The sequence below is a fragment of the Pangasianodon hypophthalmus genome, chromosome 19, assembly GCF_027358585.1.
Source record: "Pangasianodon hypophthalmus isolate fPanHyp1 chromosome 19, fPanHyp1.pri, whole genome shotgun sequence".
Classification (NCBI taxonomy): Eukaryota; Metazoa; Chordata; class Actinopteri; order Siluriformes; family Pangasiidae; genus Pangasianodon; species Pangasianodon hypophthalmus.
In genome coordinates this window covers 3,352,047-3,369,948 of record NC_069728.1, presented here as the reverse complement: position 1 = coordinate 3,369,948, position 17,902 = coordinate 3,352,047, and the positions used below count along the sequence as shown (strand labels likewise).

General features: G+C 40.3%; 2 protein-coding genes across 4 annotated transcripts; one reads left to right on the top strand and one right to left on the bottom strand.

Annotated features, from left to right (window-relative positions):
* Positions 1-272: 272 nt before the first annotated feature.
* cbr4 (carbonyl reductase 4) lies at positions 273-8,883 on the bottom strand. 3 transcript variants are annotated; one of them, XM_026946914.3, is made up of 6 exons: positions 8,762-8,883; positions 5,284-5,434; positions 5,068-5,188; positions 4,726-4,859; positions 3,136-3,270; positions 273-2,939 (listed from the first exon to the last, which is right to left on the bottom strand). In XM_026946914.3, exons 2-6 carry the CDS (start codon positions 5,426-5,428, stop codon positions 2,761-2,763), a joined length of 714 nt encoding a protein of 237 aa, XP_026802715.3. In that variant the 5' UTR covers positions 5,429-5,434; positions 8,762-8,883; the 3' UTR covers positions 273-2,760. The 3 variants fall into 3 exon arrangements, with proteins under 3 accessions (XP_026802715.3, XP_026802713.3, XP_053098125.1); XM_026946912.3 differs by lacking the exon at positions 8,762-8,883 and adding an exon at positions 6,416-6,737; XM_053242150.1 differs by lacking the exon at positions 8,762-8,883 and adding an exon at positions 6,626-6,701.
* On the top strand, positions 6,802-17,182 carry trmt1l (tRNA methyltransferase 1-like). The gene is made up of 16 exons (XM_026946910.3): positions 6,802-6,961; positions 8,079-8,201; positions 8,319-8,381; positions 8,508-8,621; positions 8,785-8,849; positions 9,798-9,954; positions 10,053-10,170; positions 10,273-10,352; positions 11,380-11,602; positions 12,565-12,777; positions 13,239-13,429; positions 13,676-13,754; positions 14,177-14,343; positions 15,165-15,230; positions 15,616-15,742; positions 16,181-17,182. The coding sequence occupies exons 1-16, from the start codon at positions 6,901-6,903 to the stop codon at positions 16,374-16,376; spliced, it is 2,043 nt and encodes a 680-aa protein (XP_026802711.3). The 5' UTR covers positions 6,802-6,900; the 3' UTR covers positions 16,377-17,182.
* Positions 17,183-17,902: the final 720 nt, after the last annotated feature.

Below are 17,902 nucleotides of genomic sequence, written 5' to 3'. Positions count from 1 at the left end.
GCCTTTTTTTTGTTAAGTAAAGAATAAAACACTCAGGGCTGTGCTGTTATAGGAAAATAATCAACTCCAGGGTAGTAACTATAATTCTGCTTCACGTCAGGCCACATTAGCACACCATCCCATTGTTGATTATTTTCCTGTAATAGCACACCCTGTAATGTTTTATTCCTCTTATACCACAGCACTTTGCCAACGATTGCAATTTTCTTATGTATTAATGACAGGTCATAATTTTTAACTGTGTACTGAGACAAGTTAGTTCCTGTTATCACTTACATTCACCGTCCATTTTATTAGGAACACCTGTACACCTGCACATTCATGCAGTTCTCTAATCAGCCAATCATGTGGCAGCAGCACAATGCATAAAATCATGCAGATACAGGTCAAGAGCTTCAGTTAATGTTCACATCAAACATCAGAATGAGAAAAAAAGTGTGATCTCAGTGACTTTAACTGTGGGCTGGTTTGAGTATTTTAGAACCTGCTGATCTCCTGGGATTTTCACACACAACAGTTTCTAGAGTTTACACAGAATGGTGCAAAAAAACAAAAAACATCCTGTGAGCAGAGGGTCTACAGGCTGAAACACCTTGTAGATGAGAGAGATCAGAGGAGAATGAACAGAGTGGTCTAAGCTGACGGGAAGTCTATAGTAACTCAAATAATCACTCTTTACAACCGTGATGAGCAGAAAAGCATCTCAGAATGCACAACACATCAAACCTCTAGGTGGATGAGCTACAACAGCAGAAGACTACAACAGGTTTCACTCCTGTCAGCCAAGAACAAGAATCTGAGGCTACCAAAATCTACTACATTTTTATTTTTCCATATTAACAGGATGTTCTGATTTTGGTTTCAGGTGACACGTAAAGATTATGCAGCGAGGATGAAGATCTAAAAAAATTTTGTTGTTATATTCCACACTGATGCTTATCATGAACACAATCTTTTGCAGCACTTTAGTTAAGCCATTTTAAAGTGTGTCCAGATGAATCATTACACTCTCCTTGAGGATTTGGCTAGTTTGTTTCGTTTTATTTAAGTAAAAAATGAGCACAGACTGATTTCAAGGCCATTCTTATAAGACCTGGTATGTGTTTGCGTGTATGGTATCACAATGACTGGAGGCAGAGTAAAGATGACATCATTCCTCGACTCAGATCCTCCACACGCTGACCTCTGACCTCATCCTTCAGCACAATGAGTGTACAGCCACAAACTTACCCACCCCCAAACCCCCAAAATCACTCAATGAGCTAAAAATAAACCGCAGCCCCACTCTTAATCCAACTCATCTGTGTGCCTGTGATGGGGAGGTGAACAGAATTTCTCCCATGGGAAGGGAGGATAAAACATAAGAGTTCCTATTACACCGCAAGAAACTATGTTCTAGTGTTAAGTCTGTTTTTTTTATTCCTCTGTGTTTTATATCTGTGACTTCACAATGCTCTGAAAGACTTTCAATTAATGTAAGTGAAGAGATGATTGATGATTATTCAAACAGCTTTAAGTATATTATAGCACATGAGTTATTAAATTATTAAACTGTGTATATAGGTTTCTCAGATGGTTTCAATGCTACACTAAATTATATGACCAAAAGTATGTGTGAATGTCTCTGTATGCTGTAACATTACAATTTCCCTTCACTGGAACTAAGAGGCTGAAACCTGTTCCAGCATGACGATGCCCCTGTGCACAAAGCGAGCTCCATGAAGACATGGTGTGTGAAGGTTGGAGTGGAAGAACTCGAGTGTCCTGCACAGAGCCCTGACCTCAACCCCACTGAACACCTTTGGGATGAACTGGAACACCGACTGAACCCCAGACCTCCTCACCAACATCAGTGTCTGATCTCACTAATGCTCTTGTAGCTGAATGAACACAAATCCCCACAGCCACGCTCCAAAATCTAGTGGAAAGCCTTCCCAGAAGAGTGGAGCTTATTATAACAGCAGAGGGGGAATAAATCTGGAATGGGATGTTCAACAAGCACATATGAGTGTGATGGTCAGGTGTGCACAATCTTTTGGCAGTACAGTGTATACTGCAGTGAAGAATGAAGTTGTATTATGACTGAAAGTGATAAGGTTTATTTTGTGAGGGAGTCAGAGACATGTAGCATACACAATCTCTCTAAGTCAAGGGTCTCCAATCTTATCCTTATAAGTGACTACAGTTTTTCATTTCAACCAAACACCAGGCTCCTGCTTGGTTGGAATGAAAACCTTCAGCCTCACTTGTGCTTTGCAGATATGAGTGGACACCCTTGCTCTAAAATGACCAATAACTCACTCTTCCTAAAGCACTACACATTAAATATTTCAGAAAGAAATTCCAGACCTCTCAATTGTTAATGCCTGTAGGTCATGTTCCCAAAAGCTGACCACAGATTTCCCTGAATGTTGCAGTGTTAGTACTGAATGCACTGCGGTTAGCAAATGTTTTCAAACATAAATTTAAATCATATGGGGTGATACAGTTGACTGAACATGTGTAATTTAACTATTTTATGTATAACCACAAAGTGGAGATGGTTCACATAAATGGTCGTTGAAACATTATGGACAATTGCAATCATATTTACAAAGACTCTCCTGGAGAGCAGACAGTAATTTGAATTCCAACTTGGTGACTACATGAAGTTCTTCATGTCCTGAATGTAATTTCGAAAAGCTTCCTCACGAGAAAGACTTGCCATACTGCTAGTCCCATCAACAGGGGCTTACAGGCAAGACTAAACGGAATCAGGAATTACATGGTCAGCTGTAGTCCTCCATCCACCAATAGGACGTGCCCTGTGATGTACGGAGACTCCAGGAGGAACAGAACAGCGTGTGCCACTTCCTGCGGATCACCAAAGCGACCCAGTGGAATCCTCTTTCCATACTCTTCTTCGTTCAGCCCTGCTGTCATGTCTGTCCGAATGAGTCCTGAGCGGGGTAACAGAGACAAAGAGGGCTATAATAATCAAACGCAGCTTATCATGGAGCATGTTTCATTATTACACCCCACATGGTCATTAGCTCAGGACAATACAATAATCCAAAAATCATGTATTGATGAAAAACAAACAAACAAAAAAAACCCACAACTCCCTAAACAGGAAAGGACATGAATCAAGTCTACCTGGAGCTACCAAGTTGACTCGAATGTTTCGAGAAGCAACCTCTTTGGCCAGAGAGCGTGTGAAGCCTTCGAGGCCGGCTTTACTGGCGCTGTACACACTCTGACCAGCGTTTCCCTTCACACCCACCACTGAGCCTGTGAGAATGTTCCATTAACATGCAGAAAATATTAGTAACCCACACACACAGGAAATGACTCTAGGCACATTCGAATAAGTATTTCTCAAGGACCGTACCATCTGATCTAATGAAAAGACACCAAATGTCTATTCAAATGCTCATTTGTTATTATAGACTTACAGGGCTTAAAAGCTAAGTGGATAATAATGATGATGCTTTAATGCCACCTAGTGGTAATTACATGAATTACATTTTATTACACTAAATTTCCCTTAGCTATTGTTTTCTTTGCCTTATGACACAGCTCTGTTCTTGGAGCTCCACACTGACTAATGATGGGAATTCCAGCTCTTTTTAGTGAGTCAGTCTTTCAGCTCCCACATGACTCATTGACTTTTTTTTTCCTAAACTGGACAAAGTTTGGGATATTCTGTATAAGCACTTCTGAGGTAATGTCAGGGGAAAGATCACACTGGCACACACTAAAGGAAAAAGGTCCCTAACTGCTATAATGAAATCATGCTATGAGTGAAACGATTGAGGAATGTAGGATGTAGGATGTGTTTAATCATTTTCTACTCAATCTACCGTTCCAAATAGGACACCAAAATCATCTATGAGAGCCCAAACGATGGGCCAGCAAATGTAACAGAATAATCCATACAGAATAAACCTTATCCTCAACCACACACAATCCTCCCCCACTTGATCACCGGCTTCTGTCAAAGTGGTGAAGTACCTTCTTATAACCATGATCAAGTTCAGATTACAGCACTGATGCTGTTCAGTGTGATCATTTCACAGCATTTAAATATTTCAGTGATTTTGGTCATTCAGGGACTTTATATTAACTGGTACACCAGACGATTGTAATAGACGACTGCCAGCTTTTTTTTCTTTTTTTTTTTACACAAGGGAACTGACAGTAAATGATGTCCCATTGTACTGAAGAAGACACCTTTCTTTTTTTTTTTTTTCTTTTTTTTTTTGGAAGAAGATGTGATGTGCTTCTATAGTGGCATAATGAAGACATCTGATGAAGATTTTTGTTTTTTTGCCATTTTGCCCTCAGTAAGTACGAATGAACAGATTGATACCCTACTTTACTTTATTCTCATTTTCATTTCACTTTTATTTGATAAAGCCGGGATAATGCTGCTGCAATGTTCTCTTATTAGGATTTTCAACGTAATACAAAAGGAACTTTCCTTGAACTTGCATTTTGAAGATTAAAGCACAGTTAATTCTTTTAAAAAAGCTACACTTTATTTCTAACACATGATTAATTATTATACTTTATTATTATAATTAATTATTAATTACACTTTTATGTGTAGCCCTGAGCTCAGGATCGCTGCACCACATACACATTTTTTTTTTTGTTTGGGTTGTAATCATTGCAGAGAACATCAGAACATGTCTCGAGATCAGTATTAGAAATAGATAGAGATTTTGTCAGGTTATAGCTCACCTATGTTGACAATAGCACCTCCATTACTGAGCATGCTCCGTAACACGGCCCTACAGGTAAGCATTGAGCCAAGCAGGTTAGTGTGAAGAACAGAAACCATGTCCTCAGATTTACACCTCATTAATAACGCATCTCTGAAACACAAAGACAGAGAATCAGGTTAGGAATCACAAGAGATGAGGCAAGTCCTTATTTGTGACTCTGTACACCTGTTCACAGTTTAAAATGGCTTTAGATCCGTGGCACATCATGAATCCTGTGGCATTGCGTCAGCTGCAGCTGTCTGTAAAGCGTATGGTGCACTTATGACCAAAAACAACACAGTTTGGTGTCCTCTCTCACCTGTTAATGCCTGCTGCATTGACTAGGAATCCCACAGGGCCGCAGGTCTTAGTGATGGTATCGAACGTTCTTTGCACCTCATGCTCTTTGGAAATGTCACAAGCGAGACCTACATGTTCCACTGCAGTTAAAAAAAAAAAAAAAAAGTAAAATCATCAAGTTTGGAAAGCTGCATGCAGACATCTCGAAATACTTCTTAGGGTTAAAGTGATCCACCTCCAGAAAGCGTGTCTGCTGTAGCCTGTGCTGCTTCCTGGTTCCGGGAGATCACCACAACTCGATGCCCCCTTTGTGCCAACAGCTGGGCTACTGCTCGCCCAATGCCACGGGAGCCGCCAAACACCACTCCCAATCTAGACATCGGCCCCTATAAGAGGGGAAAAAAACACATTAAGATCCAATTTTATTACCAGTGACACCTCCGTTTTAATATAAGAACCTTGTTTTATAAAGCAAGTAGCAGAAGTGTGAGATGAAAAGGCAAACTCATAAAAGTTAGACATTCCTTCAGGTGTTGACTTTAGAATTAAATATAGTTTTTAAAAAATGAACCACTGGAAAATGAGTAAATTGGATCAAACAAAAAAAGGATTTTCTTGTCTATATTTTAACAGGTGCTATTAAGCAAAGTCTTTCTAATGTTCTGTAGAAATTAAACGTCAGCCAATAGTCACGTTTTATTTCATGTCAAATAACTGGTGCAGAGGAACCAGGAATGCACTACGAAGATTGAATACTAAATATGTTGAGGTTGAATGTGAGTCTGACACCGCCGTCAAGACAGTGTGTGTGTCGTTTTGTTGCAGTAGAATGACAGGCAGCAGTGGTGCGGACACATGGGTGGCACATGGGTGTCAGCTGCCACCCTAGAGAGAAGCCTTGCCACCCCAAATCAGACATCTCTGTGACATCGATGACGCCTATCAAATGTATGCAAATGTAGTGAATCACATCTAGCTCATAGTGATTTAAATCGCTGGAGTATTGTAGGTATTTTAACCAAATCTCTTGATACAGAGCAGAGCATCCATGAAGCCAGTACAATAATGTTATTATGTGCCTGTTAATTTCACACCAATTCATTTTATTTCATAAATTGGATTTTAGATGAAGAGGAGACAAGTGCATGCTCTTGTGTCCTCTTTGTCTAAAATCCAGGACACATCACACATAGACAGCTCTAAAAACCAGGTCCAAAGGTCTACATACTGCATTAAAGCTCTTATTATTCATTTATATCTCATTAAGATATCAGAAGAAATGGTCATTTTATAGAAGTGGGTATTTACAGTGTAAACTTCTGAGCATCAAAGGAAAATTAGTTATTGCTCTAAATGACTTTACAAACCTTTGATCGTTTTGACTAATTGACTTTAAGGTTCCAGGGGGACTGTTGTGTCCCAGCAGAAGAGAAAAAGCTGACAGTCATGCAGAAACCTGTGTTCTGTCTCTGAAAACAAGTTAAAAACCTAGCCAGGCTTCACCAAGTCATGCTCTCAGACTACCAGAATAGATGAAGATTACTAGCTGATGATTACTAGATGATTATATTACTAACTGCCATCTCGTCACGTGGTTCTATCATGAACTTCACTCGAGTATCCTCAAAACAAGCACTGGTGTCGCCATCTTGGATCAGCTGTGAGCCTTAGCCACGCCCACAACAGTGCATGACGCTTTTACGCCTTAGAGCGTACGCTGTCATTTTATTTTCTTCACCCGTATTCGAACAAGCCCCGCCTCCTGTGCAGTGCCGGCCCAAAAGGGGCGTGGCTTGTCAGAATACAGGTGGGAAATAGCTTAGACAGACTCTACGCAGCTAGCTTAGTTAAAATGGCGGAGCTCAAGGAAGAGGACGCAGTGCAGCTTCACCAGGAGGACGCCAATATTAAAGGCAGGATAACTTATGTTTTTCCACGATAATGCAGCAACAACTGAGTTATGACTTTCCGAAAATTATGTTCATTTCTACAAATGGCTTTATGTTGCACCTAAATGTGCTTTTATTGTGACTTTTAAACTGCTGAAGTAAATATGGGCCTCCTCACGGAGCTTCATCACAGGACCTAGATGCAGATAGCATAAATAATGAAATGTATTTTCGTCTCGGTTGATAATATTCGAGGATTCAGTTATTCACCTTCTGTGCATGAGGTGAAAATATTTAGGGATTTATAAGTTTACAGCGAATTGGAAGTGCAGGTTGATTTAACTGTGGTGTAGTGGTCTGATCGCGGAGCTCCGCCACAGGGCCGTCCACCCGTAGTGGTTTCGCGGTTCGATTGTTATTTATTTGTGTCACATGGGGGCGCCATATTGTGTGTGTGTGTGTGTGTGTGTGTGTGTGTGTGTGTGTGTGTGTGTGTGTGTGTGTGTGTGTGTGTGTGTTTTAATCATACAGATGATCACAAAAACTTTACAATCTTTCACTAACAAACACTCTGACGTCATAAGAGTGTTCACTTAAAGGGGGAGTTCACCTTTTTCCACCTTTGACCCTTTCTCAGCACTTGTAGGGCGATATCTGGACACCTCAGGCAGTTTGTATATCAATTATCTAAATAATTTGTTAAAACTAATTGAAATAAAGCCACCTGCCCCCATCCAGGCCCAGGCCCACCCCGAATCACCAAATCACCGCAATCATCAAATCACGACAGCAATACACTGACCACTGCGAAGAAAAGTCCTTGGTTTTGTTTTTTTGTTGTTTTGTTTTGTCTTCAAAAAATTATGTTTTGAGGAAATTGATTGACAACTCAATTAGCGTACTTAGAGTCACCTGATTATAATTTATTTTGCAAAACAGTCATTAGTAGGGGGAAAAAACCCAAAAAAATCTTAACACTGCATGTGTTGACATAAAAAGCTGTCTGAGGTGACTAGAAATCACCGAATAAATATTTAGACCTGCTCAAATGTGGGAAAAAAGGTGAACTCCCCTTTTAAATGTTCACTTCAATCAGCTGAATGTGCAAGAAAATAATGTAATGTAATGCATATTGCTGTAGACGACTCTGTAAAGATGGCGGCGGAGGATGAGAGCAAGCAGATGTCTGTCCATGATGTCACATCCAGTGATGCTGTGAAACCCGAGGACAGTCAAGGACAAGCCCCTGTCTCATCAGTGTCAGGTGGTAGCTTGGTGGATGAGAATCCTTTTCTGATTTGGTTTCTCAAGGAAGCCACTGAAACTGCCAGGGAAACTGTTCAATTAATGTTTGTTTGTTTGTTTGTTTGTTTGTTTTAAGAGAGACATGTGTCCATCCAGACTTCACTAGAAGGTCTGGAGATGCTAGTGGACTTAAATGGAGGTTAAGAAGACTTTTTCAGTTGATATGAAATATTGGAAATAAATCTGAACCTATAGTAATGACATAATACCCACTTTAGCTACACCTATTAACATATTGACTGTGTTTGTTCATGGAATTTCACAGCTGGAAGAAAGTCTTGTCCGTTATGCCCAGAGGAGAAGTTCAAGGCGTGTTACAGCCACAAACTGAGACGCCACCTGCAGAACCTTCACTGGAAAGTCTACGTGGAATTTGAAGGTAATTGAAAGTGTATTGAAGCAGCACTGTATATCATTTAATTATAGCAATGTGACTTGAAAATACTCTTAAATTATACAAGTTCACTAGCTCATGAACTGTATGGTGACTTTAAGACGTATTTAGAGATCATGACTTACTTTGCTTGTGTTGGTCCTCGCAGGTCAGAGGATGTGTATTTGTCATCTGCCGTGCAGACAGATGAAGTCCAGCCACGGGTTAGATCAGGTGAACATTCACTTTCACTTCTGTCTCACCTGAGATCCCAGGTCTTCAATGGAATGAAAATTAGAAAGCGTGAGAGATTCGAGACATGCATTATGCACTAGTCAGCAAAAAAAAGCATTTTCAGATGTACATTAGGGACTCCTGAGTGACACAGCAGAAATCGTTCACTCTAACGTCCAGAGATCCCGAGTTTGAATCGCGACGACGTCACAGCCATCCGTGGCCAGGATTCTTAAGAGAGCAAAATTGGTTGTGCCCTCTGGGTGGGAGGGATGGTATACTCTCTCCCCTGTCAACTGGCAACACTAGCCTATCATGGTGATCCGTGAGCTCATGTATGTAGAAGAGGGCGGATAGCGCTTTCCTCCGAGTGTGTTACACCACCCTGTGATGCAGCATGAGCAGCAGATCAAAAAGATGCACTTGGTGGCTTCACGTGTCTCTGAGGAAGCATGTGATAAACTTCAAGCTGGTAGCTGTCACATGAAAAGGGAGACCTAACTGGTGTGTGTGTATGTGTTTGTGTATGTGTGTGTGTGTGTGTGTGTGTGTGCACGCACAATGGCCATGACTAAATTGGAGGGAAAATAGGAAAAATCAACTCTGAAGTATATGCTTATCTCAGGACACTTATTTACAATATCCTCATGCTGAATATCATGTTAACACACTTAGCGCCGTTTGCTTTTGCTCTTCTGTGTTTATATACTATACTATAATGTTTTGTAATTCCACTATCCAGTGTTTCCTTTTTGAATCTGATTGCTCTCAAGGTTTCTTCCTCATGTCGTCTCAGGGAGTTTTTCCTCGCCGCTGTTTCCTCTGCCTTGCTCTTTAGGGATCTATATTTACATCTGGAGGTGCTATACAAGTACAATACAACTGAGTTGAATAGGAAACAGGACTGATTTTGTTATCTGCCTTCTCTAATATGTGCATGTCCTCCAGAGTCAGGCCCGGCTGGTGGCACACTACCATTGTGTCGTATGCTCCGTCACCATTGCCCGAAAAACAGACATGATCAGCCATCTCAAACGGCACATCAACAAAGGCGAGACCGAAGCGAGCTATTCAGGCACTTCAGATGCATCGTTTGAGGAACCAGGTAAGAAGACTCCCTCTGTGTTGCCATTCATCTGATTTGAGAGGTTATGTAAATCCATATAAGAAGCAATTGTTCTGTCTTCTTTCTATTTCTTTCAGTGCCAGGTCAGGCATATGAGATCATGAAAGAGCTGGGCACCAATGTGCAGCTCATGCCCAACCACAGCACACCCATGAAGACTGACACTTACTTCAACCGTAAGATGAAGACCAACAGGTCAGTAACACACACTAGCTGTCATCTGTATTCTACCGATTGTTATTAGTTTTCCACAGAGCTGGATTTCCATATAATGTGAGGTTTTTCTCTCTTTGGTAGGCAATTGGTGTTTTGTTCTCTTGCTGTTCTTGCTGAGGAAAGAAGTCCACTAGAATGTCTGGATGCATTTGGAGCCACTGGTGAAGCTCATTGCCTTGATAAACGCTAATGTGATATCTAATGAAAATGTTTGGGGGTCAAATTAGGAGCAGCAACTTCACAAAAGGGTGTGCTTGCTAACATGGATTGACATGTGGGTGTGGGTGTAACCATGAAAAGTTACCAAATAAGATAGAAGTCATTGCGTTTATGTTAGTCACATGTGAACAGAACAGAGTTCAAACTTTTGCAAGGTAAAAAATGATTCTGTTAAACATCTATTTTAACTCGTTCAAGACAGCTCCTCCAGAGGTTAAAAGTGCACAGACTACATGAAATTGGGTGGGTTTTAGATGGAGAGACTGTGGCTGTAGCATTGTTTGTGCTCATTTTCAGCTCAATTCCCTGACAAGTTTTTTGAAAAGCTGTTTCCAGACTGTAGGCTCATTAGAGATCCTATCTGGCACCATGAGACTAACATATAATAATAGTATAACAGAAAGACCTTTAAATATTGTACACGCTGTACTCAAGTAGAAATAGAGAGTTCTTTAGTTCTGGATTTTTCCCCCATTTGTCACAAATTTGGTCTTGCCACTTCCCACCCACTAGTCAACTCTGTCCTGTCACACGACATCTGCCAACTCAGTGAGGCCAGGGCAAGTGCATGCAGCCTCTGAGACACGTGAGACCAACCTCCACATCTTTTCAGACTGCTGCTCATGCAGCATAACGCACTCAGAGGAAAGCGCTATCTGCCTTATTCTGCATGCATGAGCTCACAAATGCCAATGATTAGCTAGTGTTGCTCTGCAGCATTGTCAAGATCTCCTGACAATAGGGCAAACTTATTTTTTTTGCACTGTTCATGAGCCATAACCAGTTCTGTTTATCAGTTAGAATTTTTCCTATTCTTACTATTCATTCTCACTTTGGTCATGATTATGTTTTCTTATGTATGTGGCAGTCAAATCTAGATGGTTTTATTTAGCTGATTTCTTATAATGGATGATTCCTGGCTTGTTTTAATCTATCTCTCTATGGTACCTACTCACCGTTCCTGTGCAGGTATAATGGGCTTGCAGTGGGCCAAGCACCTCCGCAGTGCCGTTAACGTGACGATAAACGACATCAATGAAGCCTGTGTCAATATGATTAAGGAGAACTGCCACCTCAACCACATCCAGCTGGAGGGGGAGCACACAGAAGACAGTGACGACGCCATCAACACTGTGGAAGTGACCCAGATGGATGCCAATGTCCTCATGCACCTCAGAGCTTTTGACTACATGTGAGTAAAATCAGAGGGTCAGAAAATGACAGGTTTCCTGAAAAACATTATAGTGACCAAATATCTGCATAGCTCTATGATCAATCTTTTGTATAGTTGGAGTGCATGTAAATTTGAACAAAACATTTTAACAACCTGAAAAATGCCCGATTTGCAGTTACAGAAACAAAATCAGTATCATTAATAATCAGTAAGTCATAACACAAAATAGCAAATCACAGTTGCACACGTGGGAAACTCATTCATTTTCACTTGATTCATTTCTTTCAGCATTTGGTTTATATGAAATAAGGATTTGTTTTGTTTCAAATTCAAAGCTTCAAATCAATTTGACATTGGCTAAATCTGACATATATAACCTTTAGTTTCAATAAAGACAAAAAAATAAGAAACTGAGTGTTTTTTTTTTTTTTTTTTAATTCAAGTTTTTTGAGGTTTCTGAAAATATTTTATTTGCACCTGCAGTGTGCTTAATGCAATCCTTTTACTGGCGCATCATGTTGGGGCAAATCGTATGCCTGTGGCAGTAAATAACAGACTTATGTCCACGACGCTGAAGCTGAATCATTAGTGTCTTATTTTGATGGTCATTTCAGCACTAGTTTTGCAATCAGCAAAACAGTGGAGATTTGTTCATACGTCATTCAGATCACTCAAATCTGTGCTTGTTTTTACACAGCATTGATGAATTGTGCACAAATTCCAGCCATCAGAAGCATGTAAATGTGTCTATTTTCCAGAAGTGTGTACATCATTAACCGAGATGAAGATTGTGTGTTTTCCTACAGTAAAAGTTGTGCTATAAATCAAGAACTAATCCAAGCCATTGAATGAGTATTGAACTGATCAGGAGGGTCAGTGGCTTGAACGTTGAAGATACTCAGTAAATGTTTAATAAGTACAACTCATACACACACACATGCTATTCAGATTGATTTCATGGTGCTGTTTTATGCTGTCAGACACCTGGACCCTTTCGGCACATCCGTGAACTACCTGGATGCTGCCTTCCGGAACGTGCGCAACTTGGGCATCGTTTCCGTGACCTCAACCGACACCGGCTCACTCTACTCCAAATCCCTGAACGTGACGCTCCGCCATTACGGCTGCCAGATCGTCAGGACAGAATACTACAGAGAGCTGGCAGCACGCATGGTGGTGGCCTCTATAGCCAGGTGGGGCTAAAAATATTTCACTCATCTGAAGGGGTTTCATCACTTATACTGTAGGAGTTGGGAAATTCCTAATGGCTATGATTTGCAGCTTTGAGCTCAATAAAAGAAATGGTGTGAAAACATAGAAAACACTAAAGCTGTTAAGTAGATATTAAGATAATTAGACACCAGGGATGGTTGTAATGGTTGTATTTTAGTCTTTTTTTTAAGAATTAAGTTACTATTGCTCTGTAAAATCACTTTTCTAAGCTCAGCCTTAAAAATGCTTTCCCTCCTCCTAATTGACACTCCTCCTAATTCGTGAAGCTCCTCAGATGAATAAGAAAACATCTGGTTTAGAATACAGACTTGTATAAAATAATCTGAATGATTGAAAGCTTTCACAGTGAAGCTTAACATTCAGTGACCTGGATGATCTGTAAAAAACGTATGTTAAGAGGTGTGAGTGTGTGTGTTTTCAGGGCAGCAGCACGCTGTAATAAAGGGATCGAGGTTTTATTGGCTGTGGCGTTGGAACATTTCGTGCTGGTGGTGGTGCGGGTGCTCCGAGGCCCCACGCAGGCTGACGAGACGGCCAAGAAACTGCGGCAGCTGTTGCATTGCCAGTGGTGTGAGGAGAGAGTGTTTCTCAAGCCAGGCAGTATGGTGGAGGGTAAGTACAGAATTGGGATCAACTTACTGTCTTGACTAAATACAATTTCAACATCTGCATTATAGAGCTGCACAGTATATCATTTGTTAATTGGTGAAATATTGGCCTTGAGTCATTTTTGGTCAAATTCATGCAGGTGATTTAGTGTATTAACGGCAGCATGCTCTTTTTAAATGGATCTACCACACTAAAAGTTTTTTATAACTCCACCATGCTAAATGTATACGGTTTTGTTTTTTTCTCTAGAGAATCAGTACAGGCAGCTACCGTGTCAGTGCCATGGCAGCATGCCGGGGAAGACTGCAGTCGAGCTGGGACCTCTCTGGTTAGATGCACTTATTAATGTTCATTCATTTATTAAACCTCATGCTCTGGTCACAACATGATCTTATTGACGTTTTGTCATTTACTTTACGTTTATACCAAAAGTAGAAATATCTGGAAAAGTGTATTCTTAGCAGTGTTTGTGGAAAAGACACAGAATCCTTTTCCAGGCTTTTGCTTGGGGATCCTTCTGAGGTCATGTGATAACCTGAACATAAACCTCTGAAAGAGAAAGAAAAAGGAATGTAATTTTCATATTTATTACAGATGTACAAAAAAAACTTTTAGTATTGTTTTACTTTTATTAAAATGTAGACTGGGTCAGAATGGATATTATGAATTTATTCATTCACTCACCTGTCCATCACTGAGCACTTAAGATTGTGTGTGTGTGTGTGTGTGTGTGTGTGTGTTGGTTCCCAGGTCAGGGTCTCTGTTCAACACTGGCTTCCTGAGGCGTATGCTGGTGGCAGCGGTGCAGCACAGCATGGAGGACATTCAGCCTCTGGTGAAGACTCTGATCTGTGAGGCAGACTGCACCACGCTCAAGTCCTTCTCTGTCACAGGCCAACTGATTCTAGCCAACCAAGGTATGTGAGCGAGCACACGCAACCTCTGCCTTGGGCCTTAACATGGCAGTGCTGGAGTTCTTATACAGCATGCAGGATTATGTGGAAACAGCTATACTACACTAGGAGTTAGTTTGTCTTTAGAGCTAAATTTCATCATGACCAGTGCTGTGCAGAAGAGCGCTTTCACTGCTGTGGGTTGCAGATTACAATCCAATCCCACCCAGCTAGTTTAGAGTCGGATCAGCGGCGCTGATCGTGCCAGCTCAAAGAGGCCAGTCCTCATGTGTTTTCAGGATGTTACTGAAGCTGGCATGGCATCCTCCTGCCAAAGAAAGCCAGTCATGAAGCTATAAGGAGGGCTCTGGTGACAGAAGCTTGATTTTCACCGAGCCCCATCATCCACGAGCTCATGTTAAACATCTGTATATCCTTAAATAGAGTAGTATGATCCACAGATTTATTATTTTGCACATTTATTGCACTGGTTTATTTATTTTTGTCATAAACAAAGAATCCTAAAAAGGCAAAGCATATGTATGGATGTTGATTAAAGTGTTATAAACATATTCTTTGTTCTTGCCCATGATAATTTAAACTGCACTAATAAACTAGCTTAAAATAGAGATGTCCTGAATCAGTATTTGCTTTAATTATGGAAACATTGTCACTAATAATATATATTAGTACTTACTTAACCATGTTGGTCTTGAATACCTACTACTATTACGTATATTAATATCTAATATTCATTGAAGTGAAAACAAACAACTGTTTTGCTCTGTTCCTGATGAACATTCTTGTCAAATTTGCTGAAGGATGCTCATTTTATCTTTTGGCAGTAGAGTGTGGCGTCGTCATCAAAACGTTACAGAAGGTGGCGGAAGCAGACACTGTTGATCAATCAGGTAGCAGTTTCGCTTGTTATTCACACCTTTTAGTCATGTTTGTCTGTAGCTGTTTCATTGTCATTTAGGGATAAAACTCATGGAGTGGCTAAATCTCAGGCAAACTGCTATGGAAAAAGTGAGAGAGCAGTTATATCTTCAACTGCACTAGATGTACAGTCATTTAATACTGAATGCATGAAGCAAATGGGTTGAGCTTTACAAAGCTATCATTTTATTTTTATATATTAAATATACCTCAGCTTGCACAGCTAGGAACCTGGCTTCTTGCAAGGCAATCTTCAGTAATGTTATAAATGTAAGCACTGACGTTTCTGTTACTCATTTAGTGCTGCTTGGAACAGAACAGAACAGACGTTTTTGCACCTTTTTTTTCCCCACTCAGGTAAGCGGAGGATTGGAGAGGAGTCTGGGAATGTGTTGAAGAAGCTGAAATCAGACGTGTCCCTGGAGCACCCTGCATTTTACTACAGCATCCATCGCCACAGCATCCGTGGCATGAACATGCCCAAGTGAGTCCTCTCTCACCTCACTGTTCTTCACTGTGGTCTTATAACCTGCAACTAAATTGAGTTATTACAAAAGTTTCTCTAATAAAACAATTTAATCAGTACAGTGCCACAGATGAGCAAAAAAGATAGGTAACTGTGTTAAATATTTTCCCTAAGTTAATACAGTATTCCACTACCAACAGTTGTATTCATTTTATCAATGGACAAATTATTCTTCAATTAAAAAAGTCATTTTTGTTATTTACTGAATGCAGTACTGGTAAGAATGCATCCGATGCCAGTCTTTAAGACAACAATTAGCACCGTGTTAGGAGTAGACATTTCCCCATTTGAATCAAATATATTACCACAAAATTAAACATGAAAGTAATGCAACCTTGTTAAATGGTCTGCTTGGTAGACGTTTGGACCCTGTGTAAAGTGTGTTACTTTTCCCAGGCTGAATAAGTTCCTGCAGTACCTGACTGAGGCCGGATTCAGGGTGAGCCGCACACATTTTGACCCGACGGGAGTTCGCACCGACGCCACACTGGAGCAGTTCAAGTCTGTGCTCACCAAGTACAGCGTGCCGACCTACAGCTCAGGACCACCAAGCAGTCTCAGCACAGAGGACGTGACGGCCAAAAAGGACTAAACGTGGCCAAACCGAACAGCAATATTAGGAATAAGAATAATAATGTGGTGTTGTGGTGTTGAATAGTGTTGCTGCAGCAGTGGAATGCCACATAACTGCAGAGCTGTGTGTGTGTGTGTGTGTGTGTGTGTGTGTCCGTCTGCTCATACTACTGTACTCTATAGTACACCACCTAGAGTATTACTGTACTAAACTGTACAGTAAATACCACGTCAATCTATTACACCTCTTAGCCTGGGCTGAGCTTCCCGAAAGCATCGCAGCACAAAGATCATTGTTAAATGGTAGAGTGAGCATCACACTGAACACTCTCTCTCCCAGTTAAGATGAGTTTAACTGTGTGATGCTTTTGGGAAACTCATCCTGTTTAGTAGCAGAGTATTAATAGTAATATTTGGCTTTCAGAGGTGACCAGTTTTTGTGCTTCCTGCCGTCTAGGAGGTTCGTGCTTCATGTTAAAAGTTTTACTCTACATTATAGCTTGATGTGTGGTGTAGGTTACTATTTAGTACAGTCGTATGCACAGGGATCCTAATGCACTGAGACTTTGTGCCATATTTGTTTTTTTTTTTTTTCTCCCTCGTGATGTGTAGCCTGTCAAACTGAGCCTGTATGCTTTCAGTATCTAATGCCCTTATTTATTTTTTCCACGTTGGAATATGACTGTTTTAGAGCGGTTTGACCTTTTTATTAAGCTTGATGTGCTTTTCTGTTCCTTTTTTATTGCATTGCAGGGCTGCAGGTTTATACAGCAGATGCTGAGTTAGCCTATACAACATAAATAAACTCCATACAACATGAATAAACTATGGAATGCTGTGTCTTATTAGGATGTAGAAACTTATATGTAGGGTCCGTAGATAAACTAAGTCATGTCTGAGTTCATAGATGGAAAATGTAGGTGTCTTCACATAGGACGTCATTCACTGAAATTCAAATATCAGTGCATACAGTATCTTTAGCTAATGCTAACCTGAAGGGATTAGCACATTCATAAATGTCACTAATCTTTACTATTAAAATTTTAGCTTGCTGGCTGACATGTCAAAGTTCAGACCTCAACCTCTGGGATCTTATAAGAGCTGTGTATAAATGAATGCTCTCAAACATCAATGAACTGAAGAAGAGTGGGCCAAAATTTCTCCAAAACAATGTGAGAGACTGAAAAACTCCTATAGAAAGTGTTTAATTCAAGTTATTGTTGCTAAAGATGGTGCTACATGTTACTGAATTGGAGGGTGTACTTATTTTTTCCCACCTGGTTTCTGAATGTTGGTCTGAATGATCACATTTTGAAATCCGATAATTAAAAATAGAAAATTGAAAAAAAAAAAAAAAAAAACTATTATTATTAACATGGTTTGGTAATTTGGAACAGTCTTATAATACAGTAAGTGGAGAGAGGAAATGTGAAGGGAGATGATGTGTGTATATATTTACCTTACTCCAAGGTGTGTTGTTCTCACTTCTGTGGTAATAATACAGTCGTTTCCTAACTTATCATATTTCTATTTTTAAAACATCAG

What these genes read in the sequence shown, in the direction of transcription:
- cbr4 (XM_053242150.1), bottom strand. Translation starts at nt 6,652, where the DNA reads ATGATAGAACCACGTGACGAGATGGCA. An exon ending in AACCACGTGACGAGATGGCA is followed by an intron (nt 5,435 to 6,625) that starts GTTAGTAATATA and finishes CCCCTCTTATAG; the next exon opens with GGGCCGATGTCTAGATTGGG. An exon ending in AGTCAACTTGGTAGCTCCAG is followed by an intron (nt 2,940 to 3,135) that starts GTAGACTTGATT and finishes TACCCCGCTCAG; the next exon opens with GACTCATTCGGACAGACATG.
- trmt1l (XM_026946910.3), top strand. Translation starts at nt 6,901, where the DNA reads ATGGCGGAGCTCAAGGAAGAGGACGCAGTGCAGCTTCACCAGGAGGAC. An exon ending in GTCGAGCTGGGACCTCTCTG is followed by an intron (nt 13,755 to 14,176) that starts GTTAGATGCACT and finishes GTTGGTTCCCAG; the next exon opens with GTCAGGGTCTCTGTTCAACA. An exon ending in AGACACTGTTGATCAATCAG is followed by an intron (nt 15,231 to 15,615) that starts GTAGCAGTTTCG and finishes TTCCCCACTCAG; the next exon opens with GTAAGCGGAGGATTGGAGAG.